This window comes from Eleutherodactylus coqui, chromosome 3 (genome assembly GCF_035609145.1).
Source record: "Eleutherodactylus coqui strain aEleCoq1 chromosome 3, aEleCoq1.hap1, whole genome shotgun sequence".
In the NCBI taxonomy this organism is placed as follows: Eukaryota; Metazoa; Chordata; class Amphibia; order Anura; family Eleutherodactylidae; genus Eleutherodactylus; species Eleutherodactylus coqui.
This window is the reverse complement of record NC_089839.1, coordinates 76,559,273-76,587,241: the sequence shown is the minus strand read 5'-3', so window position 1 is coordinate 76,587,241 and position 27,969 is coordinate 76,559,273. Positions and strand designations below refer to the sequence as shown.

The 27,969-nt window shown below is 38.3% G+C and overlaps 1 protein-coding gene across 2 annotated transcripts; it reads left to right on the top strand.

Annotated features, from left to right (window-relative positions):
• The first annotated feature begins 10,259 nt into the window (after positions 1-10,259).
• On the top strand, positions 10,260-25,764 carry PAX1 (paired box 1). Of its 2 annotated transcripts, none has more exons than XM_066594527.1 (5): positions 10,260-10,478; positions 10,795-11,427; positions 13,393-13,535; positions 13,828-14,047; positions 25,138-25,764. In XM_066594527.1, exons 1-5 carry the CDS (start codon positions 10,475-10,477, stop codon positions 25,227-25,229), a joined length of 1,092 nt encoding a protein of 363 aa, XP_066450624.1. In that variant the 5' UTR covers positions 10,260-10,474; the 3' UTR covers positions 25,230-25,764. The 2 variants fall into 2 exon arrangements, with proteins under 2 accessions (XP_066450624.1, XP_066450625.1); XM_066594528.1 differs by lacking the exon at positions 25,138-25,764 and adding an exon at positions 14,236-14,285.
• Positions 25,765-27,969: the final 2,205 nt, after the last annotated feature.

The following is a 27,969-nucleotide window of genomic DNA, read 5'->3' as shown; positions in this document are numbered from 1 at the left end:
CTCCTTCTCCTCCTACGCAACCTCTGTCTCGCAATCAAGATGTGTCAGCAGCAGCACGTCGCCAGCAGTCGGTGTCGCGCGGCGTCGCAGCACAGCGGTGGGCAAGCGTCAGCAGGCCGTGCTGAAACTACTCAGCTTAGGAGAGAAGAGGCACACGGCCCACGAACTGCTGCAGGGTCTGACAGAGCAGACCGACCGCTGGCTTGCGCCGCTGAGCAACCGGGCATGGTCGTGTGTGACAATGGGCGTAACCTGGTGGCGGCTCTGCAGCTCGGCAGCCTCACGCATGTGCCATGCCTGGCACACGTCTTTAATTTGGTGGTTCAGCGCTTTCAGAAAAGCTACCCACGCTTGTCAGACCTGCTCGGAAAGGTGCGCCGGCTCTGCGCACATTTCCGCAAGTCCCACACGGACGCTGCCACCCTGCGCACCCTGCAACATCGGTTTCATCTGCCAGTGCACCGACTGCTGTGCGACGTGCCCACACGGTGGAACTCTACGCTCCACATGTTGGCCAGGCTCTATGAGCAGCGTAGAGCTATAGTGGAATACCAACTCCAACATGGGCGGCGCAGTGGGAGTCAGCCTCCTCAATTCTTTACAGAAGAGTGGGCCTGGTTGGCAGACATCTGCCAGGTCCTTGGAAACTTTGAGGAGTCTACTCAGATGGTGAGCGGCGATGCTGCGATCATTAGCGTCACCATTCCTCTGCTATGCCTCTTGAGAAGTTCCCTGCAAAGCATAAAGGCAGACGCTTTGCGCTCGGAAACAGAGGCGGGGGAAGACAGTATGTCGCTGGATAGTCAGAGCACCCTCCTGTCTATATCTCAGTGCATTGAGGAGGAGGAGGAGGAGCATGAGGAGGAGGGGGAAGAGACAGCTTGGCCCAATGCTGAGGGTACACATGCTGCTTGCCTGTCATCCTTTCAGCGTGTATGGCCTGAGGAGGAGGAGGAGGAGGATCCTGAAAGGGATCTTCCTAGTGAGGACAGCCATGTGTTGCGTACAGGTACCCTGGCACACATGGCTGACTTCATGTTAGGATGCCTTTCTCGTGACCCTCGCGTTACACGCATTCTGGCCACTACGGATTACTGGGTGTACACACTGCTTGACCCACGGTATAAGGAGAACCTTTCCACTCTCATACCCGAAGAGGAAAGGGGTTCGAGAGTGATGCTATACCACAGGACCCTGGCGGACAAACTGATGGTAAAATTCCCATCCGACAGCGCTAGTGGCCGAAGACGCAGTTCCGAGGGCCAGGTAGCAGGGGAGGCGCAGAGATCAGGCAGCATGTACAGCACAGGCAGGGGAACACTCTCTAAGGCCTTTGACAGCTTTCTGGCTCCCCAGCAAGACTGTGTCACCACTCCCCAGTCAAGGCTGAGTCGGCGGGAGCACTGTAAAATGATGGTGAGGGAGTACGTAGCCGATCGCACGACCGTCCTCGGTGACGCCTCTGCCCCCTACAACTACTGGGTGTCGAAGCTGGACACGTGGCCTGAACTCGCGCTGTATGCCCTGGAGGTGCTTGCTTGTCCTGCGGCTAGTGTCTTGTCAGAGAGGGTGTTTAGTGCGGCTGGGGGAATCATCACAGATAAGCATACCCGCCTGTCAACCGACAGTGCCGACAGGCTTACACTCATCAAGATGAACAAAGCCTGGATTTCCCCAGACTTCTCTTCTCCACCAGCGGACAGCAGCGATATCTAAACAATACGTAGGCTGCACCCGCGGATGGAAGCATTGTTCTCTATCACCATCAAAAACGGGGACCTTTTAGCTTCATCAATCTGTGTATAATATTCATCCTCCTCCTGAAACCTCACGTAATCACGCCGAACGGGCAATTTTTCTTAGGCCCACAAGGCTCAGTCATATAATTTTTGTAAACAATTTTTATACGTTTCAATGCTCATTAAAGCGTTGAAACTTGCACCTGAACCAATTTTTATTTTAACTGGGCTGCCTCCAGGCCTAGTTACAAATTAAGCCACATTAACCAAAGCGATTAATGGGTTTCACCTGCCCTCTTGGTTGGGCATGGGCAATTTTTCTGACGTACATTAGTACTGTTGGTACACCAATTTTTTGGGGCCCTCGCCTACAGTGTAATCCAATTAATTTTTTGCCCACCTGCATTAAAGCTGACGTTACATCAGCTGTGCTGGGCACTGCAATGGGATACATTTATGTACCGCCGGTGGGTTCCAGGGAGCCACCCATGCTGTGGGTGCACACGGAATTCCCATTGCGGAGTTGTACCTGCCTGTGACTATTTATAAAAAACCGCGGTCTGACTGGGGCATGCAGACACCTTGACAGAATGAATAGCGTGTGGCACATAGGTTCCCCATTGCTATGCCCACGTGTGCAGCTCCTGATGGCGGTGGCACAGGATTATATTTCTCATTGCTTCTGTACAGCATTGTGGGCTATCGCCCCGCCCCTTTTAAAGAGGGTCGCTGCCTAGCCGTGCCAACCCTGTGCAGTGTGTGCCTGCGGTTCCTCCTCATGGCAGACGCACTTCTAAATAGACATGAGGGTGGTGTGGCATGAGGGCAGCTGAAGGCTGCGCAGGGACACTTTGGTGTGCGCTGTGGACACTGGGTCGTGCGGGGGGGGGGGGGTTGGGCAGCATGTAACCCAGGAAAAGTGGCAGCGGAGTTTCATGCAGGCAGTGATTGTGCTTTGTTGGAGGTAGTGTGGTGCTTAGCTAAGGTATGCATTGCTAATGAGGGCTTTTCAGAAGTAAAAGTTGTTGGGAGGGGGGGGCACTCTTGCCGCTATTGTAGCTTAATAGTGGGACCTGGGAACTTGAGATGCAGCCCAACATGTAGCCCCTCGCCTGCCCTATCCGTTGCTGTGTCGTTCCCATCACTTTCTTGAATTGCCCAGATTTTCACAAATGGAAACCTTAGCGAGCATCGGCGATATACAAAAATGCTCGAGTCGCCCATTGACTTCAATGGGGTTCGTTACTCGAAACGAACCCTCGAGCATCGCGATAATTTTGTCCCGAGTAACGAGCACCCAAGCATTTTGGTGCTCGCTCATCTCTAATAACTATACATCCATGATGTCAAACCAAAAGGAGATAATGTCTTATTTACACCTTTTAACGCAACCAAATTAAACTCTATATAGGTTTGATATTGATCACTTAGTAAAAAAGAATTTAACTGAGAAGAGAAATAGAAGAAAGAAATAAAGAAGGAGGAAAGAAAAAGAGAGAGAGAGAAAGAGAAAAAAAGGGCTGGGGGGGGGGGTCACAGATACATACCAAAGGAGTAAATTGGGGGGGGGGGGGGTGCCCTGAGGTATCACTAGCGAGGTTTAGGTTAACAAGGCGAATTGCAATTATATAACAATGAAATTAACCATTGAATTCAAATTAAGTCACGTTTGTCTTGTTTTATGTTTCATGTTCTCTGATATATATACGATGGATAATTATACAGACATGGGATTTAAGTTGAGAACGGTTATGCTCATGTAAGGTTTTGGTACCGCTCTGTAGATTTTCTCTGGCAATATCAAACCATGATGTGAAGCATGGTGAGATATGACATGTGGTTAAAAGTAATATTTCCCTTTTAGTAAACTGGTGCACTCTACATCTCCTAATGTCTTAACCTTGTCTAATTTTTTCCATACTGGTCTATGAGATCACAAACTTGCAAACACTAAATCAAAACCTGAGTGCCATAGATCTACAATAAAACCAAAAGGTCCTACACAAGAAAATTAAAACCATCTCTGGAGGTCAATTCACTCTAGACATTTGGACGATGAAGAAACTATAATGCCAAATAATTTGGTTCAACTGTAACTAACCTCTAGTTGTAATTAATTTGGATAGCTTGTGGTAATGAATAATACGGCCGATAATGAAATGATTGATGGCCTGTCTATCCAGCAAACGAAAACAATTTTCTGATAACAAGCCGGTGTACTTTCATGAGAGAGATTCTGTTGACCACATACACATACCATAAACTATGGTACCTCTATGTAATACTGCAAAATAATGAGCATTCACTATAAAGGGGCCGAGAGATTTGATTTAGGCAGATATAAGATAGATAGATAGATAGATAGATAGATAGATAGATAGATAGATAGATAGATAGATAGATAGATAGACAGACAGTGTATAAGGCACTTGAATAGATAAGTAGTAGATGGAAGGAAATGACAGATTTGGGTCATTTGGCCGTACTTTGCTTTTCTCAACCTATAGTGTATCACTTCAATATTTCATAAGCATTGATTATGGGCCAGCCCTTTTAATTCTTTGAACAATTCGTGTTTTTGCATACTATAAACTGACTTTGCACCTTCTTTTTATGTGATGCCTTTATAAACTCAGCCTGTTCCATTTTTTACTTTCATTTGAAGTAGATATATAGCACAACCAAAGTTTCATATTGAGGCTGGATTCATGCAGATGATTTTCACATGCGAGTTTCGTCCGATTGCGATATGGATGGAACTTGCATGTAAAAATAACCTATTGAATTCTTTGTGTATATTCATTCATACATGAGTGGTTTTCTTTCAGACTGATAGTCTTAAATAGAAAAATTGCTGCATGTTCTATTTTTCTACGATTTCTCGCAAAAAAAATCACCCATTATTTTCTATGGGTTTTAAAGAAAAACCTCACATTGCACTTCCATGTCATTTGCATGCCAACGTGATTCGATTTTTAGCATCTAAACTACACTTTGCACACGCAATGTTTTTCACGAGCTTGAAAAGCACATGTGAAAATTGCATGTACATAGAAGGGGTTCGTTTGAATCTAACCTGATTCAGGCATTTGTTTTAAGATAATGATTAGACCCTCACTCATACTCATCACACTTTTATGACATTTCTACTTGATAACCCATGGGTTTTAACCCAAATTTAGGAAAATAGATATGCAAAGATAAATGGGTAGTTGAAGTGATTAGATAGATAGATAGATAGATAGATAGATAGATAGATAGATAGATAGATAGATATTTCTTTACTGAGCATATACAGAATATTTGGAGTAGGGATTATGGTCTGCAGTATGAGCAATCCCCTGTGTAAACAGTCCAATATCTGATCACTTGATTCCCTGCTACTATAGCAGGTGTGGGGACCACAGGGACATAACGTTTGTGATACAGTATGAAAGCCCTGTTGTCTTATGGCCGCTTTAATGTTAAAGAATTTAATATATCACATATGTAGGTAATCCCTCATTCAGTGTACCTATAGAACAAGAAAATCCAACTTGCCTTGAGAGGCAGTGTATTTTGGAAATTGCAGTTCCATTGTAGAAACATAGTTGTGTTCTTTATCAATACTGAATCCATATTTCCATTATTAAGCACCATTTCAGTGCTGTAGTTCCTTTGGTGCTGCTGGCGGCTCTAGCCATTGACTATAATAGAGAACACGCATACAGGGGGCAGCAAGTCTGAGGCCTTGATTTATTAGTTTAATAAGTCGCTGTGAATACAAGTTATATTGCCAGTTCTAGGGGAATAATAAGGAGCAGCTATGTCTGGTAGACACGGTGGATGGATCTGCAGACAGAGAATGTCTCTGGTGCTCTGTGCTGGCTGCCTGTAACTTCCCGTCAATCAGGTAAAGAAGAACTAATATTTGCTCAGTGTTAATGAGTCAGATTTTGGAACTGCTCTGGGCATAGTGATCGCATTAGCTCAGTATTAGGTATTGCTTCATATTGTTATTAGCTGAGCTGTGGCCTGGATATAGATACAAACACAACTACACAATGTGCCAGAGGAGGTTGTGTGTGTTTATATAGGAGTGTGTATATGTGAAATGAGTGTGGGTATGTGTGTACATATATATATATATATATATATATATATATATATATATATATATATATATATATATATATATATATATACATATATATATATAGTGTGTGAATGAAATGTGTGTATATATATATATTTTTTGTTTTTTACAGTACTTTGCAAACGTTTTAAGCAGGTATGGAAAAAGATGTTGCAAAGAAAGAATTATTTTTTAAAAATGTAAGGTGTCTAATTGACTCCAAATTTATTCTGCAGCAGGACAACAACCCCAAACATAGTGCCAATGTCATTAAGAACTATCTTCAAGTGTAAAAAAAGAACAAGGCTTCCTGAGGCTCGTTTCACACAGGTGATCGCGATTTTGCCGCAAGGAAATTATGGCAAAAGAGCATCTTTGTTCCTGGGATTTTTGAGCATCAGCACTGCTTTCTTTAGTGAATAATCTTGCATCGCTGCCACACACATTAAAATCACGTGAGAAAATTGCGTGTTTTTTTAACACGGAAGTCAATGGGACTTTCTAATATTAAAATCACATTGCAACGCATGCTTGTTGCCTTGTAATGCATTAAAAAGAAGCCTCCATAGGGAAAGATGGGAGATAAAAAATCGCACATCGCAGAAAGATAGAGCATGCCGCGATTTTTTGTTTTCTGCACATTGCATTAGTTAAAAAATCGCAGATGGGAAGGAAACCATTGTAAATCATTGATTTCCTAATCTGGTATTTTACAGACTTTCACATCAGACAAAAATCATGCAAAATCGTGCAATTTTCTCACCCGTGTGAAACCACCCAAAAATCGTAAAGCACAAATTTGTGAAGCGCTTTTAACATTAGAAAGTCCCATTGACATTATCATTAAAAAAAAAACGCAGCGTTAACACAGCGTTAAAAAACCACAAGTGTGTGGGAGCCCTTAAAGTGTTGATTTGGCTCCACAGAGCCCTCATTTCAACATCATCAAGACTCTATTTGATTACATGAAGAGACAGAAGGATTTAAGCAAGCCCACATCCACAGAACATCTGTGATTAGTACTCCAACATATTTGGAACAACCTCCCTGCCGAGTTTCTTTAAGAACTGTGTGCTAGTGTACCTAGAGGAATTGGGGCTGTTTTGAAAACAAAGGGAAGCACACCAAATATTGATCTGATTTCAGATTCATCTTATGTTCATTCACTTTGCAATGTGGTAATTGACCAAAAACTATTAACAGTTCAATTTCTGAAAGCATTCTTATTTTGTAGCATTTTTTTCACATTTGCCTATAACTTTTGCACAGTACTGAATATATGTTTGAATGAATGAATGTATATTCAGATAGGCTGACCAATCTTTTTAAGGACACACAACCTAAATAAGATCAGGATCATGTGTAAATGCTCATTATATTGTCAGTAGTGTTTCTAAAAACAACAAACTATATATATATATATATATATATATATATATATATATATATATATATATATATATCCAGACTGATACATAGAAAGATTAGATAGATAGATAGATAGATAGATAGATAGATAGATAGATAGATGACATTACACTCATATCCATAGCATTTTGTGTGGAAATGTAGTGTGCACACTATTACTATAATATCATCAGCCTTTATTATCTTCCATGCACTATTTTCTATTACCTGGAATCTGCATATTATGTAGAATAATGCACCTTGGCATATTATGTACATTTCAGAATTGGACATGATTATTTGGATTAGTGCTATAATTACAGAACGAATATGATAAGTGGATTAATGCCTATAACATATATATGGAATGCAAGCCTTCTATTTTTGCTTCACTCTCGTTATCTGTGAAGACAATCCTATTAATATATAATAATGTATAGCTATGTGTATATAATCATGTAATGGTTGTATGCAGACATTGAGGATAATCCTATACAGAGAGCAGCGATTTCTTCCCTAAAATGTCCTGTGACTGATACTTTGAATGTTTAGTACATAGCTTTTGTATTCTTAGTCTTTAATACGGTGTCTTTAAAGTGTTCTTACCTCCGGACTTTCTCCTTCCTTTGCCTCCTTGTACATTACTTCAACTAAAGTGTAGCTGCATTGGGATACAGTGCTATGAATTGACGAAAGAGGGCGCCATTCTGTCCGCTTGCATTGCACCTCAATCTTGCTGGTCTGAACTGATGATGACATCAAGAACTAGAAACGTTACTGAGAGATAATTACTGGGAAATGTAGACAAAAAAGATCGTTTTGGTATTAAAGGAATAATCAAATTGTCCCTATAACTTTGTATTGTGAACTTGGATATATTCTCATATACATATATTGTAACATGTACATATAGTGCTGTCTACTATTACATATATATGCTTGTTTACATATGTAGGGAAGCAAAGTTTTCCAGTAAACTGCGTGCATGGTGCACAAAAGAAGGTCAATAATATCTGTCTTTCTATCTCTATCTCTCTGTCTATCATCTATATCGATCTATTTATCTATCTTTCTATAGCTGTCTGTCTATCGATTTGTCATATCTATCTCCTATCTATTGTCTATCATCTATAGCGATCTATCTATCTATCTATCATCTATATCTATCTTTCTATTTCTGTCTGTCTATAGATATATCATATCTATCTCCTATCTATCTGTCTATCATCTATAGCTATCTATTGTTCTATCTCTGTCTGTCTATTGATCTGTCATATCTATTTATATCTTTCATTATCTATCTATCTATCTATCTATCTATCTATCTATCTATCTATCTATCATATCTATCATCTATATCTATCTATTCATTTACCTCATATGTATTTAATATCTATTTATTTATCTCTATATAGCTTCTATCTATCTATATATCTATCTATCCATCTATCTATTTATCATCTATCTGATCTTCTAATATCTATTATATGTCACCTAATATCTATCTATCACACATTCAATGAATGCATAAAAGCAAAAAAAACACATTTTCAGTGTGAAATACTGTATTGTACCTAAACCTTACCTTATGTATGAAAGCTAACATTGAAAACAAATAAAGTGCGCAAAGAGAGAAAATCTTGTCTATATTATATGTGCTACTTTCAATTCTACACCCCCCCCCCCCCCCTCCCTAAGATAATGGCGCTATAACCTATGCAAACTCCTGCAAATAATAACGCTAATCTATCTATCTATCTTTCTACATTTGTATTAATAGACGGATTATGTCTATATCGAATTGATTACAATTAAAAAGAGATTACCTGCTACAATTGTTTTGAAATTATTTAGCAAATATAAGCGTTGATTAACACAATGTTTAGTCCCTATAAATGTGACACAATAAATAGGACAATGTATATGATTCTGACATCGTATATGTGAATGCACCTGCTGTTTGAGACCGCCGCAAATATGCTTGCTGAGTCGTGTACGTTGCTGTCTGGAGGAATGATTGTCTATTCTTTATTGAGAGTTGTTGTTGTTTTTATAATATTATTTTCAAGGCTAAAGCTTCTTAGAGGGTTTGATCAGTCTTTTTGTTAAATAGTAAACACATTTGGGAAGTAGGGCTATATTTCTGTATTTACAATAGGAGATAAAGCATCGCTACCACTTGCCACCTGATCTGTGTAAACATCCTCCTATGGGTAGTAGTGTTTGCTATCCGATCATGACAAGCCCCTAGCTGAATACGTGGGAACATGGTCTATCTGCTCCTTAGATCAAAATATATTCACTCTTTTGCCATATGTAGTCACACAAGATAACTCATTTCACGTTTCTCTTCACCAATTACCTCGTCTGACCACCGCACCAGAAAACTACCATGTGCCAATGTAACTCATGTTTCTGTATTTTAACAGGTGCCATCCAGCTGAATTGTTTTGTACATGCAATTCTTTTCTTTTTACTTCTGCAAGTCTTCATTTGCAATTCAAAGAACATATACAATGTAATGATTTCCAGATGATACAACAATTTTGAAGGCAACAAAAATGTACTTTGTAAACTGTGTGAATATAAAATGTTAATGTTTAAGATGAAGGTTAGGAAAGGGAAAAAGGGAAAAGATCAGTTACTATTATGTTCTAGAAAAAATACTCAAGTCTGGGCATTTAGAGGAAAATGGGCTTGAAGAACAGAAGAAATGATGGATAGGGCTGCCAGGGATCTCTGAAAAGTCTTTAAAGATGGCAGCTAATGTTGTTTTAGGATGAGTAGATTGAGACATTCCAGCAGAAGACAGGGCTAGGGTTACACTAGAAGGACTAGGAGGAAAATCTCTGCCTATTCAAGATGACGGTAACCAATGGGATGTTCTCAGTAGCTCCTGCAGCCTGACCACCAAGATTGACGTGGAGGACACGTCAAAGTGAGATCTGAACCAACTCCACTTGTAGATAATAACTGCAGTCCTTCTGCCTGATGGGATGAAGATCACCTTGAGCTTTTGTTCTCCTGCTTGAGAAAAGTTTCTGTGCAAACACAGCAGAGGAGGAGGAAGTGCCTGTGAGTGCAGAACACTCCTCCTCGTCCAGCTCATTGGAGAAGACTGAGCTCTCTCCCTCCATGTATCTCTGGGTTACATCTGTTTGAGTTTCCTGATTTTTCTGTGTAGAAGAAGTTTTTCTCATTCTGTTCTTGCGGGATGGGTAAGCAGCGATTTCTACAGAACAATATAATTAACGGGGAGGAACGCAGATATCATCCAATAACTGCATGCAGAAATGTAGCAACTTCTGTGATTATTTATAAATGTTGCTGCATGATTTTCTGCACAGTATTTATGTGTCTATATTCTCTGCTTATATTCATATATGTATTATGTATATTTATGTTATGTATTATATTTATATAGCCTTTGAAATCATATTTGTAGTTGTAAAAAGTGTGATTGCTGCCAATTAAAGGGGTATTGCAAATGTTAGCTTTATAAACATTTATATTATGTATTTATTTACCGTGTAGAACAAGCTTATGGAGAAGTGAACCAGCTGGGTGGTGTGTTTGTCAACGGAAGACCCCTGCCCAATGCCATCAGGCTGAGGATAGTGGAGTTGGCCCAGCTCGGAATCAGGCCTTGTGATATAAGTAGACAACTACGAGTTTCTCATGGATGTGTGAGTAAAATCCTGGCCAGATACAATGAAACAGGATCGATCCTACCTGGGGCCATTGGAGGGAGCAAGCCCAGAGTCACCACTCCTAATGTGGTGAAGCACATCAGGGAGTACAAACAAGGAGACCCTGGCATCTTTGCTTGGGAGATCAGAGACCGTCTTCTGGCTGACAACGTCTGTGATAAATACAATGTGCCTTCTGTCAGTTCTATAAGTAGGATTTTAAGGAATAAAATTGGGAACTTGTCTCAACCTAGTCATTATGAGAGCACAAAGCAGCCGACTTCACAACCGACATTACCATATAATCATATCTACCAATATCCTTATCCAAACCCAATATCTCCTGGCTCTACTAAGGTGGGCAGCCATCATCCTGGAGTGCATATGGCACCTGGACATGTCAGCATTGCCAGGTCCTGGCCATCAGCTCATTCTGTCAACAACATCTTAGGCATTCGCACCTTCATGGAACAAACAGGTGAGTTGGTGGGAAATGATAGAACTGGGAGGGGGGGGGGGGGGTCAACTAATGTTATTCCATACATAGCGTATTCACACTGCAAATAATAACCCCTAGAGCGGTATTGTGAATATACAGAAATGTCTAAAATTACCATTTTATAAGTGTATCGCACATGTAGCTATTGGCATAATATCCAACTACCCACTTCATAAATATCTACCCATTATACATATATACAAATCTCAATGCATTTTATGAGTCTATTGCACATGTAGCTATTTGCATAATATCCAACTACCCACTCCATAAATATCTAACCATTATACATATGTACAAATCTGAAAATACGTGTGTGTTTGTTTGTGTGTGTGTGTTTATACATATATTTATACTGAAAGGTTAAAAAAAATTGCATCACACATTCCATTCAGTGTTTGATATTGAAAACAATAATTAAGCAACATAAAAGCTCAGTGGACTGTTGTAAGTGTTTTTTAAATTAAAATAAAGTTCAACTTTTAAAATGTTTTTCTTTCCTCTATTATTTACAACAGTTCATGGGGGTGGGGGTTTATGCTGCCTAGTTATTGCTTTCAGCATCAAACGCTGAAAGCAGCATGTATTGCAATTTTCGCACACCTCTGTATGTATGTGTGTGTATATATATATATATATATATATATATATATATATATATATATATATATATATATATATATATATAATATATATATATATATATATATATATGTGTGTGTGTGTGTGTGTGTGTGTGTATTATGCATATACACGTTAAATGGAGTATGTCATGCAATGTTTGCAGGTATATATGTCTCGGTTTGATTCGTTTTTGCTCATATAATGGCATAAGCCTTGATATACAGTAGGTATTATAGGATGGATGGCAATATACAGTTACCTTGTCCAGGATTTACCTGTTGATGCAGGGAAGAATGCCAACGTCTTACCACTAGTGATATGTAGCTGTTTTGCCCCAAGAGGTAACACTTTAACATTTTAACTCTGAGTGAATAAAAAAACATAAAAAGAAATGGATAAAGAATAATAGAATTACATTAAATTAAACTAAAAGTTACAAGGAATTATTCATATTACTACACTAGTATCTTTATAATGAGAGATTGAATTACACTACCTCGCTATTCAGTATTGATCTATATTGTTGTTTATTTTGTTTTTATTGTGTTATTTAGTATTATCATTGACTTATTCGAAGATCATAAAATTAGTCAGGATATTTTATTCAGTACACAGCAAGATGCATCAGTGCAGATCGGTACAGATAGTAGCAATGCAGGTTCTTGGCCCTTTCCTAATTATAAAGGAGCGGAGTCATGTTGTTTTTTTAGATTTAGCATTTTTCATGTACTTTCTAAGCATGTATATTTGTGGTTAATAGTCAGAATAATTATACTGTACATATGCAGCAAAGTTTAACTTAACTTTTAATGCATTGCGCTAACTTTTTTGTGCCACGGCTTATTTGGCCCCTTGATATCTTTTCAATGCCGTTGCTATGTTGATGTATGATAACAATGTTTTTTTAAATAGCTCAGGATAAGATAACCTATGGTAGGAAGTTATCACAGTCAAGTTAAATTTTGCTACATCTACATCTGCATCTCTTTCTGTCTCTCTCTCTTATATATATATATATATATATATATATATATATATATATATATACACATGTGGTGTATATACACACACACACACACACACACACACATATATATATATATATATATATATATATATATATAGAGAGAGAGAGAGAGAGAGAGAGAGAGAGAGAGAGAGAGAGAGATACAGTCTAACAATGGGTTCGATTACATTCATAAAACAAAATAGCGGCTAAATTCCAAATTTCATTAAGTGTTGGAGCAGAATACCATGTGTATTTAAAAGAAGAATGTACAGCATATGCAGCTTTACAGACCTCTATGTGTGTTGGTTTAGGAGCTATTGCTGGTGCAGATGGTACTGTGTATTCCCCCAAAATGGAAGAGTGGGCAAGCGTTAACAGGACAGGGTTTCCTGCTACCCAGAACATCAATGGGATAGAGAAATCGGCTGTAGATCCTGACATCAAATACCCACAGGTAACTGCAAAAGCTCGAACATTTTTGTGTATATTATATATTCATATCATATTTCTAATATTGCGCATTCCACAGTACAGGAAACATTCCTTTCAGTTTACACTATAATTTACCACACTGCTTGGTTTCACCTAAAATAAAGACTCATAACCTCCTTCCAAATATGGATTCCTCCTGTTACTCTCCCTGTCAGTTATACTCTTCTCAGTGAATAGATTAGATTTTCAGCAAGGATTGGAGGTGTTAATTGATTATCCTCTCAGAATCATGTTTTTTTCTTTCCATGCTGCAGGCTGCCTCAAGTCTCTCCACTGTGGGTGGCTTCGTTCAAGCCTGTGCTTACCCTTCTGCCAACCAGTATGGGGTATATGGCGGGCCAGGAGCCGGATATGTTACCCCAGGGCACCACTGGCAAGCACAGGGCAGCTCCCTCGCCCATCACGGCCCAGGTGTAACTGTACATGGCGGAGATATCGCAGCCCCTATGACTTTCAAGCACCCAGTCAGGGAAGGTAAGTGACATGACATCTTGGTTATAGTTGCACGATCAGTGAGCACACTGGGGGTACTGGGGTGAAGCAGTGAGCTCCATGCATTAGTTATTTGCAGGACTACGGAACAGTGATAGATTGATATCCTGACTGCATAATACAGCTGTGGAGTTATTATGACTGATACCTTACAAAAAATTGTGTTATAGGTAGAGAGTTTGGTACAACGTTTCTCTGAAAGAGAGAGAGGAAAAGAGAGTGGAAAAAGAGAGGCTGAGAAAGAAAGGGAGGAAAAGAGAGAGAGAAAGAGAGTCGATATTGAAAGATTACAGTAAATCTCACAGTGACGCAAAAAGAGAAGTACAGAAAGATAGAAAGAAAGACGATGATGAATCAATAGACAGAGGCACAATTATAAAGAGATAGATATGAGATAGATAGTATACCATTTTATTCACGGCATATTCAAAACAGACTATGTAATAACAGTAGAATGTCCTGGAAATTGAAAGTGAGGATTTAGAGAAAGAGGGAATACATACAAAAAGACATAAAGAGACACAGTGGGGTAACGAATACAAAAGAAAGAAGGAAAGGAAGAAATAAAAGGCGAGAGAAGCGAGAGTCAGGAAGATGGTGCAGAAGAAGCGACAGTAGGAGGAGGGCAATAAATGCAGAGGAAAGAGTGAAGAAGTCCAGATAAAGACAGAAGAAGACAAAATAATATAGCAAGATGCAGAATAGAGACAGACATACAGCAAATACCCTAGAACACTATATATATATATATATATATATATATATATATATATATATATATATATACAGGATATCTATATAGCAGGATTTTTTTATTCATATATCGTATATGTGCAGACTGACTATAGAGGGGGAATTACTGTACCCGACTGTAGACGTTAGGCAGGTGCTAAAAGAGCACAATGTTTTCATCAGTTGTGGTCGGACATAATACATAGACAGTGGATGGCTTTACTCGCGTAGTACGACAAGATACAAAAGAATAACAACAGCAATAAGTAACGTGGAAACTTTTAATAATGAAGGTTTGAACATATATGCGTTCAACAATCATCAATCCTTCCATCGGCCGATCCATTTGTCTGCGCTCGGGGTGCTGTCCCCGGCTAATGCTGTAAGATGATAGGATAGTTCTGTACACAATATCTGTTATCTAGTTAATCAAATCCGTTCTCCCTACCGTAGCTGCTACTATTATGGTAGCCTTGGCAGCCCGTCATCTCATCAACATGCAAGGCAATCATCTGCTCCGTGGCTACATATATATATATATAGCTTTAACACATCAGGTTTGTGCATTCACAATTAATTCACATTGATTTCAATGCATTACATCTCTTGTACTGTTTAAATCAATATACAAACACCCTCCTATATAATCTATATAGAACTACCATAGGTGCGCTGCAACCTATAGTTTTCTACCAATGCAAAACCATTGTACATAGTATATAACTATAGAAGATACATGTAGTTTATTCAGCAGACAGTTGTGATATATTTAATTTCAATTACATAGATAAGTAATTTATCTATTTGTGTGCATCTGGGATTGTGACTCCTATAATTGGAAACTGTGCTTGTCATTATGTGACTTTTATTCTGCTCATTAGTGGCTTTTTATAGAGGAGGATGCTAATTTACAAGGGGGAAGCCAACAGTAAACAATCTGCTCTATAAAACTGCAGTACAAGAGCCGATTGTCTTACAGTATGTGAGATACTTTTACGACTAGGAGACATTTTATAAGAATCAGATGCTCTGATGGAAGCCAGAAGATCTTGGGCTTGGACATTGTTATCATTTCTGGAATAAATGGAAGCCCTAAACCAGCATGACACACAAAGCCCAAACTATAGTGCATTGCATGATAACTATAAAAGGATAAAAAATATACTAGTGCACATATACCGTTGGCAATGCAGCAAACAGGGCAAGGGTTAGCTCCCAGGAACAGGTGCATGTATGGGGCATGGGGTAATCAGCTGCAGGAAGGTTACCACCAGATATATATATATATATATATATATATATATATATATATGTTTTTTATTCCAAAATGAGTCAAGTCACATAACTTTTACACTGTCTTTGCAGACAGGACTTTTTTTTTGCTCTGTCAACATTAAATATGATTATTATACAACAGGAAATAACCCACTTTGTTTAAATATTGCCTTGTAGACATGTAAGTAGAAGTACTTTATAATGAAGTGTGAAATCTTTAAAAATGGACTCATTTTGGAAAAATGGTCCATACATAAAAAACATAAATAAAAAATTACCAATACATAAATAAATACAAAGTATTAAATAAATGCAGGAACAAATTTGAGAACTGGTTAGCTGATGCAATGCAGTATCTTATTTTGGCTGGAAATGCTATTGCTATTCCATGAGCTATGATTATGTATATACAATAGAATCAGAAAATGTTAGGCTGTACTTATACAGGTGAGTGCAATATCTTGGACCAATATCACACTCACAAACCTGCGGTTTTGCGTATGACTGCGATACGTTTTGGGAGAAATATGCATCAAATTGCATAGCTGCACATGCAATTTTTATGCACATTTTTCATGTGCATAAAAATTGCATATTGTTTTAATAGTAAAAAGTAGAAAAATCACATCACACTCACATGCACATGCAAGTGCGATGCAAATTTTTTACAGTTCCATAGAAAAGAATGGCCAATATCACCCAAAAATAGGACATACTGCAATTTTTCTATGTCAGACTCTTAAGTCAGAGAGAAAAATCGACTATGTTAATTAACCCATTTAAAATAATGGTTTCCTTTCTCATATGATTCCTGGGTATCTCGCAACTCACAGAAATCATGTATAAATAATCACATGTGTAAACAAACAAATACAGGAATAACAAGTACATGTACATACACTGATTACTGGTCATAAATATAGCAACCAGTAGTAAGAGTAATAATTATAGAGAAGACTATACTACTAGTGTCTGGAAATGATCCTGTGAATTGTTAGGAAAGTGTATTGTTTATAAATTTAGATTTGAGACTACAAATTTTCTGTAGATCATGTTAAACTGTTTGCGTGTGTGTGTGTTGGGAGGGTGGAGGTATGTATCATGTGCTCTGGAAATTTTTCAGCACTTAGCTAATTTTCATACATAGTCATCAAATTTCCATGCATGAAGTCAACAATAGCCACAAAGTTCAAGTATTGGCAGATACATAATATTATTTTCATTGCTAAGTTTCTTTATTTTCATTTATTGGACATTTAAAGCGAAAATATGAAGGGTCATGTATCAAGTATTGTAGAACACAAAAATATAGTGTATGTATGACAAAATATGGCAGGTGGTTTGTACATGTATATTATGGTTTGTTTTTAAATGTATTTAGTAACAACAACAATCAAAATATTGTTTAATAAGTAAGAAAAGAACAGGCTGAAAGAGAAAAAAAAAACCCTCCACAAACTCCAAAGCTAATACAACAGAAGTTTTTCAGAATCTGAGGATATATTTACATGGGCAGTTTTCACAAGACATACAGAACTCGCATGTGAATTGAACCTACTTTTTTCAATGGGTTACATGAGGGATTTTTCTCTTGCAGCAATAGTGTGAGATAGAGAACCCACAGCATGTCGTATTCCACAAAAATAAAAGCACCCATAACTTCCTGTGGCAGTGTTTAAAATCGCAATCGCATGAGAGTGTGATGCATTTTTTTCTAGATTATATATAAGAATAACATATGATTTTTTCATGCGTGTGAAAATCACATATGCAACAAAGCAATGTGATGCGTTTCTCTCACAAAATGCATCGTAATCACAGAAAAATCGCAGGTATACAAATATGATATCGGTCCAATTATCTCAGAGCGATATCACACTCACCCATGCCAATACAGCCAGAGAGTATGTCCAACCCGGCCTGCCAAGCAGCATAAAATTACTAAAGAAAACGCTTTTAGTGGCGTTTTTCTGGATTTTTTTTCTTTGCTGCTCTTTTTTGGTAAATAATGCAATGGCCAAGGTAATAGAGAAACATTAAAGATACTACAAACAATGCAATTTTTATGGCTTTTTTCTGCTTGTCAGGCAGTGGTTCTGTTTTTAATTGCAATAGGTTGTAGGTTTAGAGATTGTTTTGGTGTTTTTGCGTAGGCTTCTCTACAGAACATGAAAAGCACCAAAAAAGAAATGTAACAAGTTTGTGAATTTAAAAAGCCACCCTAAAACCAATTGCTAAATGCATCTACCACTTCAAAAAAAGCTTGTTTTTTTAACATGCATTTTCAGAGTAGAAAATGCCAAAAAAAGTCTTTAGTGAAAATTAAAGTTTTTTTTCTGTGATCCAGTTATCTAGGATTGCTTTTCTTGCTACAAACAATGCTCTCAAAATAACTATTCTATATTTACTAACATACTACTCCATTTTTTTACATTTGAGATGCTGATATCGTACATTCACGATAATTTTTAGACTGCATGTTTTTATGCCAGGAAGGGATTGCAAGCATTGTACGTGTTGCATCACTTGTCCAGTCCATTCTCCATTGACCTGAGTGTTAAATAGTTTTCCTTTCATTTTTATCTTGATTTTTTTAAACAATATTTTTATTGAATTTTTTGACACATTTTTAAGATTTTTAACGTTGAAGTTAAATGTGAGAGGATTGGAAAACTTATCCAAAAAGTTATATTAATTTTATAATCCCAGAGGAAAAAACTAGCGTGAGGGTACTTTTAAGTAGTCACATGAACATGAGTATAGCAGCTTTTACTACTAGAATAAAATAGTCTAATTAAAATATGCAGACTTACTTCCAATGTCCAATGATATATTGTTAAATAATTTGCTGAATTATGGACAATTAAATAATGGATTGCATTTACTAATATTGTTTAAGGGTTCAGTCAAAAGAGTGAAATTTTCACGCATATATAGGTGCGGGAAAAAAAAATCACACGTCGTGTATAGCAAAAATCGCATGACCGGATGCATTTGCACTCACATGTCCTATCTTTTGCAGGTGCGAATTTTAAGCACTTCTAAAAAATGGACCTGTGACCGCTTTCATTGGAAAGCATTGGTTCTAATAGAGCTGTTTTTAAAACACTCCTATACATGCCTGAAAAAACACTCGTCTGACTTTGCCCTAAAAGTTAGATAATCCAAACTAAAACAGTCTTAAAATGGGTCAGATTCATCCCATCTGGATGACAAAACTGTCACATTTTAAGACAGTCTAGTCTACGTTTGTAAACATCCACTATTTGGCTTAGTTCGAGCAAAAAAGTGTGCCAAAAATTTGGTGCAATTTTTTGAAGCAGTTTAAGTAAGCCCCTGTTGGAAAAAGTGTCAGTGAGTGTCTAAAAATACCTGGTAAATGTGGTGCAAAGTATGTAAGACAGTTCCCTGGTACAATTTGCTCCAGAAAACTGGTATTTTCAATTTAAATCAGCTCCAAAGTGTTTTCAAGAACCCCCCCCCCCCACTGTGTCTTGATATAACAAAACATGTATAATTTAATCTCTTTAAGGGCTCAGTCAGACGAGCAGATATTCGCGCGTTTTTTCGCAGAAATAAAACTCACTGTGTGCGGAAAAAGACTGCATGACCACGTCCATTGCCACCCATATGTTCTATCTTTTGTAGGTGCAAATGTTTTCCAACGCACGCAGTGCGTTTTTTTTCTGCGCAGAAAAACCCGCGAATATCCGCTCGTCTGACATAGGCTCCCTGCACACGGGCGGAAACTCCGCGGCGGGATTTTCCGCAGAATTTTCCGCCCGTGGCAGCCGCTATAGGATTGCATTAGAAAATGCAAGGCAGACGGACGCGATTTGTCCGTGTGAAATCACACGCGGAAAACAAATCGCGGCATACTCTATTTTTGTGTGGGTCTCGCAGAGGCCCGCACAGAAATGTCAGTAGTGTCGGGCCGGCTCCGCTCTGAGCAAGCGCAGCTTGCCAGCAGCTGGCACATCAAAGAGCCGGAGCCACGGGAGCAGGTGAGACCCGCACTTGTCCCAGCAGGGGCGTGGGTCGGGTCCTGCTGCGAGAATTCTCGCAGTGGGATCTGACCCGGCCGTCTGCAGGCGGCCTGAGGCTAAAAAAAAATCTATCTATCTATCTATCTATCTATCTATCTATCTATCTATCTATCTATCTATCTATCTATATATATATACCCCTAACTGTTCTTGTGTCACTGCTTTGTTTACTTTCCTGAAGCGATGACATGTTGTACATCCGCATGGCCTGTGGAGCCAATCACTGGCCTCAGCAGTGATATCTGCACATATAGCATGAGACAGCTGAGGGCAGTTACTGGTTATGGGTGTTCCGTGGATGTACAGCACATCATCACTGCAACAAAATAATAAAGATACAAATATTGTTGGGTGGTGGGAGATTTAGCATGTATTTTTTTAACAAATTCCCTACTCCTGAACTCATTTTTTTTTTTTTTAAATACTGGAAGCCCTTTTTAAAAACAGTTCCACAAGCTGTCGGTGTATGTGTGTGCAAACTTGTGTTTGTGTGTGTATCTTTTTTGTGCACTGCCATCTGATAATCTGCTAATAAGCAATCCAAGTAATTGTACATTAGATTTATCTGAAGAACATAGTAACATAGTATGTTAGGCTGAAGGGAGACAATGTCCATCTAGTTCAGCCTGTTTCCACCTTCCTTCCCTTGTTGATCCAGAGGAAGGTAAAAAACCCCAATGAGACACAAGCTAATTTAGCCCATTTTGGGAGAAAAAATTCCTTCCTGACACTATAATGGCAGTCAGAATAATCCCTGGATCAACGTTTTGAAAGTTCCCACCTAACCAACCCAGTTGGTTATTTAATGTCTATATCCTGTAATATCATAGCGCTCTAAAAAGATGTCTAGTCCCTTCTTAAACTCCTCTACCGATTTTGTAATCATGTTCTCAGGCAGACAGTTCCACAATCTCACTGCTCTTACAGTAAAGAACCCCCTTCTCTGTTGGTGATGGAACCTTCTTTCCTCTAACCATAGTGGATGCCCTCTAGTTACTGCTGCAGTCCTGGGTATAAACAAAAGGAGAGATCCTTGTATCGTCCCCTCATGTATTTATACACAGTTATTTGGTCGCCTCTAAACCGTCTTTTTTCCAGGGTAAATACTCCTAGTTTGGATAGCCTCTCTGGGTATTCCAGTCCTCCCATTCCGTTTCTTAATTTAGTTGCTCTTCTTTGGACCCCCTCAAGCACTGCAACATCTTTTCTGAGCACCGGTGTCCAGAACTGTACACAGTATTCCATGTGAGGCCTGACAAGTGCCTTACATAGTGGAAGAATAATGTTCTCGGCCTTTGCCCCTATATCTCTTTTAATGCACCCCAATACTTTATTTGCTTTTGCAGCAGCTGATTGGCATTGGTTACTCCAGTTACATCCACAATCCACTAGTACTCCCAGGTCTTTTTCCATATCACTTTTCCCTAGCAGTACCCCATATAGTGTATATTGGTGACACCCGTTTCTCCTGCCCATGTGCATAACCTTACATTTATCAATATTGAATTTTTTTAACATGCTGAGGTCTATTGAAATCAATGGATGACAGATTGAAAAACGTTCACACTTGTGTTGCACACTCCTTTCTTTATTTTATTGTCACTTAACTCACAAGGCAATGGCTTAGGAATTACATATAAATGGTCATATCTGGCCAAATAATTTTGCAATGCATTTTTTTAACAAATCTCTGTTTTTTTGGATTATTTTAAGCAATTAAAAAACAGATGTTATATATTTGGTCTTCTGTTTTTATAGTCTAACTCTATATTTAATATGCAAATGTCATCATTACTATACACCCTCACATTTAGGTTAAAGGATCTTTTACATTGCCTTATGAATGTCCATATGCTCATTTATCAGCTGATTGCATCTTTGGTGCACCTGGAAAAAATCATTGTTGTCAGCAACACATTTCCTTGAGGTGTTATAGACAATGATGGAATTCTGTGTGGGACGACTGGCCATATGTACATTTGTTCATCACCTATACTTTCTGAATCGGCCTGTGTGCAGACCAGGTAAACAAGTGCTGATCACGTTGTTCATCACTCGGCATTGTTAGAATATCTCGCGGTATATGTGGACTCTTAGGCTACATGGCAACTTCTGTGGTGTGGCAGGAACATTTATAAGGATGCATTAAGAGATACAATGTCCCTTAATACAGCTGTAACAATAGGTTACACCAAAGTAGCAGGTGGCCTTTTGACATGAATCTCTCATTTATTTCAGTTGGAAAGTTGTACAATTTGTTTCACTTGCTTCCCAACTTCCTGCTCAGAACTTCATTTTGACAGTGAAAAAATCTATCAGAATTAAAAAAAGTATTACGACAAATTTGCAACAAAGCCAACCCAAGTTGACATGCACCCCGGCACTGGGCGCATAGATTACCAACCACCTCTAAGTTCCTGGACTGTCTGTAAAAATAGGGCAACTTTGCCCAGTGTCAGTAAATATAACTAATGTGTCCATGATTTTTTTTAAACCGTAGGAGCTTATGGAAGTTATTGTGACTGTAATTACCATCATTTAATAGTTCACGGTAAATGCTGCTAATGAGTTATATCAGTATTGTAAGTTATAGATCACTCGTTACAGTTTTACAATTTGCTTATAAATATGTTGGATGTCTTAGTTCTTAAGAAAAAAAAGAAAGAATCAGGTTGGCAACCTTGCTGGGTGCGACAGTCTAATTAGTCTGATCCTCTATGTTTTCTGGACTGCATGGCAGACTTTGCTGTGTTTTCACTGCTGTGTGGTATCATTAATTTTCATAAATGACATGCATGTGATGTAACATGGCCTAATCGGAATGTACCGTGTTGATACTTTTGCTATGCAACATTATGGATAATTTATTACTATTGGTGTGACTAAATATCATGCTATTATTAATCTAATTAGACCTACAACTATTTGGTAATGGCATGTGTGAATTAACTCTTAAAGGGACCATACCACATTTTTAAAAATTCATTAAACCCAGATAGAGAAACATGTTCCATTTTTCTAATCTGCTTTTACTTTCTGATTGTAGAATCTTTTTATTCTGTTGTCTATTTATGACTAAGGGGTGCTAGCTTTCCTGAGCTACATTTATCAGCATTTAGAACATTTATAGAGATGCTTTACAGCAGCTTCATAGGCCATCCCTACAATGGACAGCAGCTGACTCATTGATTTGTATGGGAGACTGTTGTAGACAGGGACTGTGATCTGTGTAGAGGTTATTTTGCAGGGAGGGGAAGTAGTCAGTCACAGCTTATTACCTATTGTGAATGGTGTGTCATCTACATATAGGTGCTACCTCTCAGTGTAATCCTGCCGGGGATGTTAGTGAGATGACTGCTGCAAAGTGTTCTCTACAGAGCAGGAAGTGACAAACTATTATTAGGCTCTGTGGTCAGCATGAAAAATGCAGGATTTTAGGATTTTTGTAAAATATAGATTGTGACCAAAAATATTTTTTTAAAAATCACCAAAAATTCTCAAAAAATATGTTTAATATAAACATGTGATTTATGTAATAGGTCATTTTCTGATCACATATTCCCTTTAACATTTTGTAGACCTTTTTATTGGGATAATTATTAATACAATCTTAATTATTTATTACTTTTTATTGCACCGTCAACTTCAACAGCACCGTATAATACATATAACTTTATATGCACCTGACATAAAAAATAGCCTGCAGGACTGTCTGTGAGACAGAATGAAAATATGATGACACTTGCAGAAAAATGTATATTTTTATTTTATATTATGGGCATTTAGTCCATCGTACGAAATGAACTCTAAGACCGGTTTCAAGTAAACATATGTTAGCTCAGTGTCTGGTGCATGTCTTGGAGACCACAATATGAGGCTCATTGTAAATCTATGCATGTATTCACATGGCTGTATTTCTATGGCCGTCTTTTGAAAATGCAGCATTACCTTTTGTTTAACGTTTTTGCCTTCATATTGCTATTATTTTCTATTGGGCAAATACTAGTCAATATTTGACCAATATAAAAAATATACAGAGGCAAATACTAATGAAAATACTGATGACATGCAGTTGTAATATCATCTGGAGCAGGCCTGTAATACGGACGTGTTTCCATGCGCTCGTCTGCAACTGGCCTAATTTTGTGGTCTTTAAATATTTGCTCCTGGGGTGTAACACATATTGGGGTAACATCTTTTCAGCTGCACTTCTGTAAATTGACATTGACTGTAGACTGGTTTCCTTTGTACCTTCATTACTTTAAGACTAGTTTACAAGATCTAAGGGTCCAGATTTTTGGCGTCCCCTGCTAATTAGACAGTTTGGAGTTTGCACTAGTACTAATGCTATCTTTATAGATCCTACAATGGATCCCAACCAGAATGCAGGATGCAAAGTAATGCCAAATTTTGGAATAGTTTGTATCAGATCAGTCAGAATATTTTTTTTACTTAGTCCAAAAATGATATGCTACATGTTTGGGTCCTGGAACTAGAACAAGATCCAAACACCCGACTGGATTGAACAGGTGATAAAGACAAACTGTAACAAATAAATATTGATGTCCTGTATTAATATGTGGAAGAAACAACATTTCTAGGAAAACAAATAACTGTAAATATTTTGTAAACTCTATGTTATCATTTTATAACCTTTCTGAGCCTGTTTTATAGGTGTTGTTTTCCTCAGTGACCCTTAGATCTATAGCCTTGCGGTTGCATAGGATCTCTTTCTTCTCTTCATACAAATTATAATGTTACTTTACTTATTAGACTTCTAGTATATATACAAACTCATTTTTATGCTGGTTTATATATGGTTTCTATTTCTGTAATGAGAACGCAGCGACTGCAGATTTCTCATTTAATGCAGTTGAAAACATGTTTGTATATTATGGGTTAAATAAAAGAATATCAGTATATTATGTATCCTGTTCTGTCAAATATATATATTCAATTAGTGTCTCTTATGATCTTTCAGTGTATTCAAGTAATCAAATCTTCTCTATATTCTTTCAGTTATGCATAGAAAGCCAAGTAGTCCCATCATTAAACACCAGGACGCTTTGAGCAGTGTACATGGAATTTCAATACCTGCTTCATCAACTTAACAAACTGTAGCATGGAAGAAGTTGTTTGACTTTACTTTGGCTATAGAGACTTTCGTTCTTTAGTCACATACCCTCTGCCTGAAGCTAAACTTCCTAAGCTGGAGAGATGGCTGACTATGAGACGTGTTCACACAGTCACTGACTAAGACTTTGTCGGAGAGGACTAACGAAAGCATAAAAGCAAGACCAGGTGAGGGCCAGTCCGGACATGGGATGAACTGTTTACTTTGGAACAATAAAGCTATTGCTGAAAGTTCTTTCCTTCTTCCTATTATTTGTTGTCCACTTACTTCTCCATTACAGACCGTTGTATTCCGCTCTCGTTAACACCATTTAATGTCTGCTACAGTTTACAATCTGAATTGACAGCAAGATGTCGTTTCTTTGTTTTTTGGCCGGTTCTAGACACTGATATTTAATTCATATTAGAAGGATATTTCAAATTTTTTTCCAAATGGTTCAAAATAAATAGTATGATGTGAAGCAATCTTTGTGAGTGTATTGTATATCCTAGATTGTAAATGTACAAATTAAATAACAGCATTTTATTTTATATTTTTATAAGTCTAATTATCAGAAATAAATGGACTAAGACAAGAGTTTTTGTATCATTGATGGTGTTTTGTTTCATAAAGTATCAGATTAATCATTTCATAATGAATGCAATGTTGCTGATATTCTGTTGGCTACGTTATAATGTAGGTCTGAATGAATCTTTAGGCTTACAAAGGTGAAATAAGCAAACAATGCTGCTCATGTACGCATTAGTGGAAATCTAGGTTAACATTAGCTGTTTTGGAAAACAGGTCTATATGCAGACTTTATTGTGAGAGTCAAGGTATATTCACACAGGTGGGGTTTTTTTCAGTCCCAAATTTTTTGTGTTATTTTCAAGCTTTTTTTGCGTTTATGTTATTTCTCTGCACAATTTTGATCCATTTTGCATCCGATTTTTACATGTGTAAAAAAAAAAAATTGCATGATGGGCCAAATCACCCTATAAAAAGGGATCACAATTGCCTCCAATGAGTGCAATCCATTTTTTAATTGCACCCATAGACCTAAATGGGCAATTTTCATCCGAAAATCACAACAAAATAAGACATGCTGCAATTTAAAATTCTTTTTTGCTTAGACTATTCGTGCAATTAAAAAAATGCACCTGTGAATAAAACCGTTTAAGATATGCTTTATTTCTTTTTGATTTTGGTCTGATGTTTTTGGTCCAAACATTGTAAGAGAAATCATTTGTGTAAATGTACCCTAAGATAATCGTAGTATGCCTTGGATTTTTCATGTCAGGCACATACAAAAAAACCCAAATGATAAAATAAGCCTCCTCCATGATTGTATTATGGAGGGTCAAAATAAGATTTGCTTAGGTAATGTAAAAGGAAAGGTACAAAGTCAAGTTCTTTAGCAAATCACTGTGTATTCACTGTACATTCACCGTAAGGCCGTGGTCAGACAAGCGATTTTTTCACGCATGAATAGCCGCACAAAAAAACGCACATCGCATGTAGAAAAAGTGTGTGAATGGGTGGATTTAAACTCGGATATACTATCTTTTGCAGGTGCAAATTTTTCGCGCTTGTAAAAAATGGACATGTGACCGCATCCATTGGAAAGCATTGGTTCTAAATGAGGCGCTCTTAAAACGCACCTATACATGCGCTTAAAAAAAAACGCTCATCTGACTGAGCCCTAACATTGGTGATATAATAACATTAAAGTTTTTATACTATATATATATAATTGGCATATTTTATAAAAAAAATAGAAACATAAGAAAATTAAATTATAGAAATTAAATTAACCCTATCAGCACAAAAATCTTCCATACGTTGTATGTACTATTATTTTTCTGTATAAAAACATCAGCAGCACAGTTAGTCCCCTACTTACGAATAGGTTCCGTTCCAGGAACCTGTTCGCAAGTCCATTTATTCGCAAGTCCGAACAAATGGTTGTATGGAGCGGGATCGCGGGTGGATCCCGCTCCATACAACGTCGGGTGCCGGCTGTTAACACTTTAAATACCACTCTGACAGCAGTATTTAAAGTGTTAACAGTTCTGACGAGCGGCGCGGCTCAGCGGAACTGCTGCCGCTGGGTGCCTGCTGTAAGAAACAGCCTGCACCCGACGTTCATGGGGCCCGTACAGCATCCAACGATGAGATCGCGGGACGCTGTGCGGTTGCTAGTCAGCCGCGGACCTCCTGAAAGGCCCCAGGGCCGCCTATGCAGAGTGCCCATGAAGCGCACGGCTTGATAGGCGCTCTGCATAGACAGGCCTAGGGCCTTTCAGAAGGCCCCCGGCTGCCTAGCAATCACACAGTGTCCCGCGATCTGACCGGACAGGCTTCTATCAGGCTTGATAGAAGCCTGCCCGGTCCCTACACAGTGTGATGTAATGCCATAGCATTACATCATACTGTGCAGGACAGATAGTTCGTATCTTGCCAAATGCGTAAGGCCTTAGTCAGACGGGCGTTTTTTCGCGCGATTTGCGCATATATAGAATCAATGGTTCGCTATGGTATCGGTCACATGTCCGCTTTTTATGCGGATACGCGATAAATTATAGGGCACGACGATTCGCAGATCGCGCCTATCTGCGTTCGGCGTTTTATGTGCGCACCAAAATTATTTACTGCAGCTAGCTGCGTTTTTTTCGCCGGCCAGTCTAAGTTTCATGCGCATTTTGATGCGCACGGCGATTTTTCTCCGGTCAGACGGG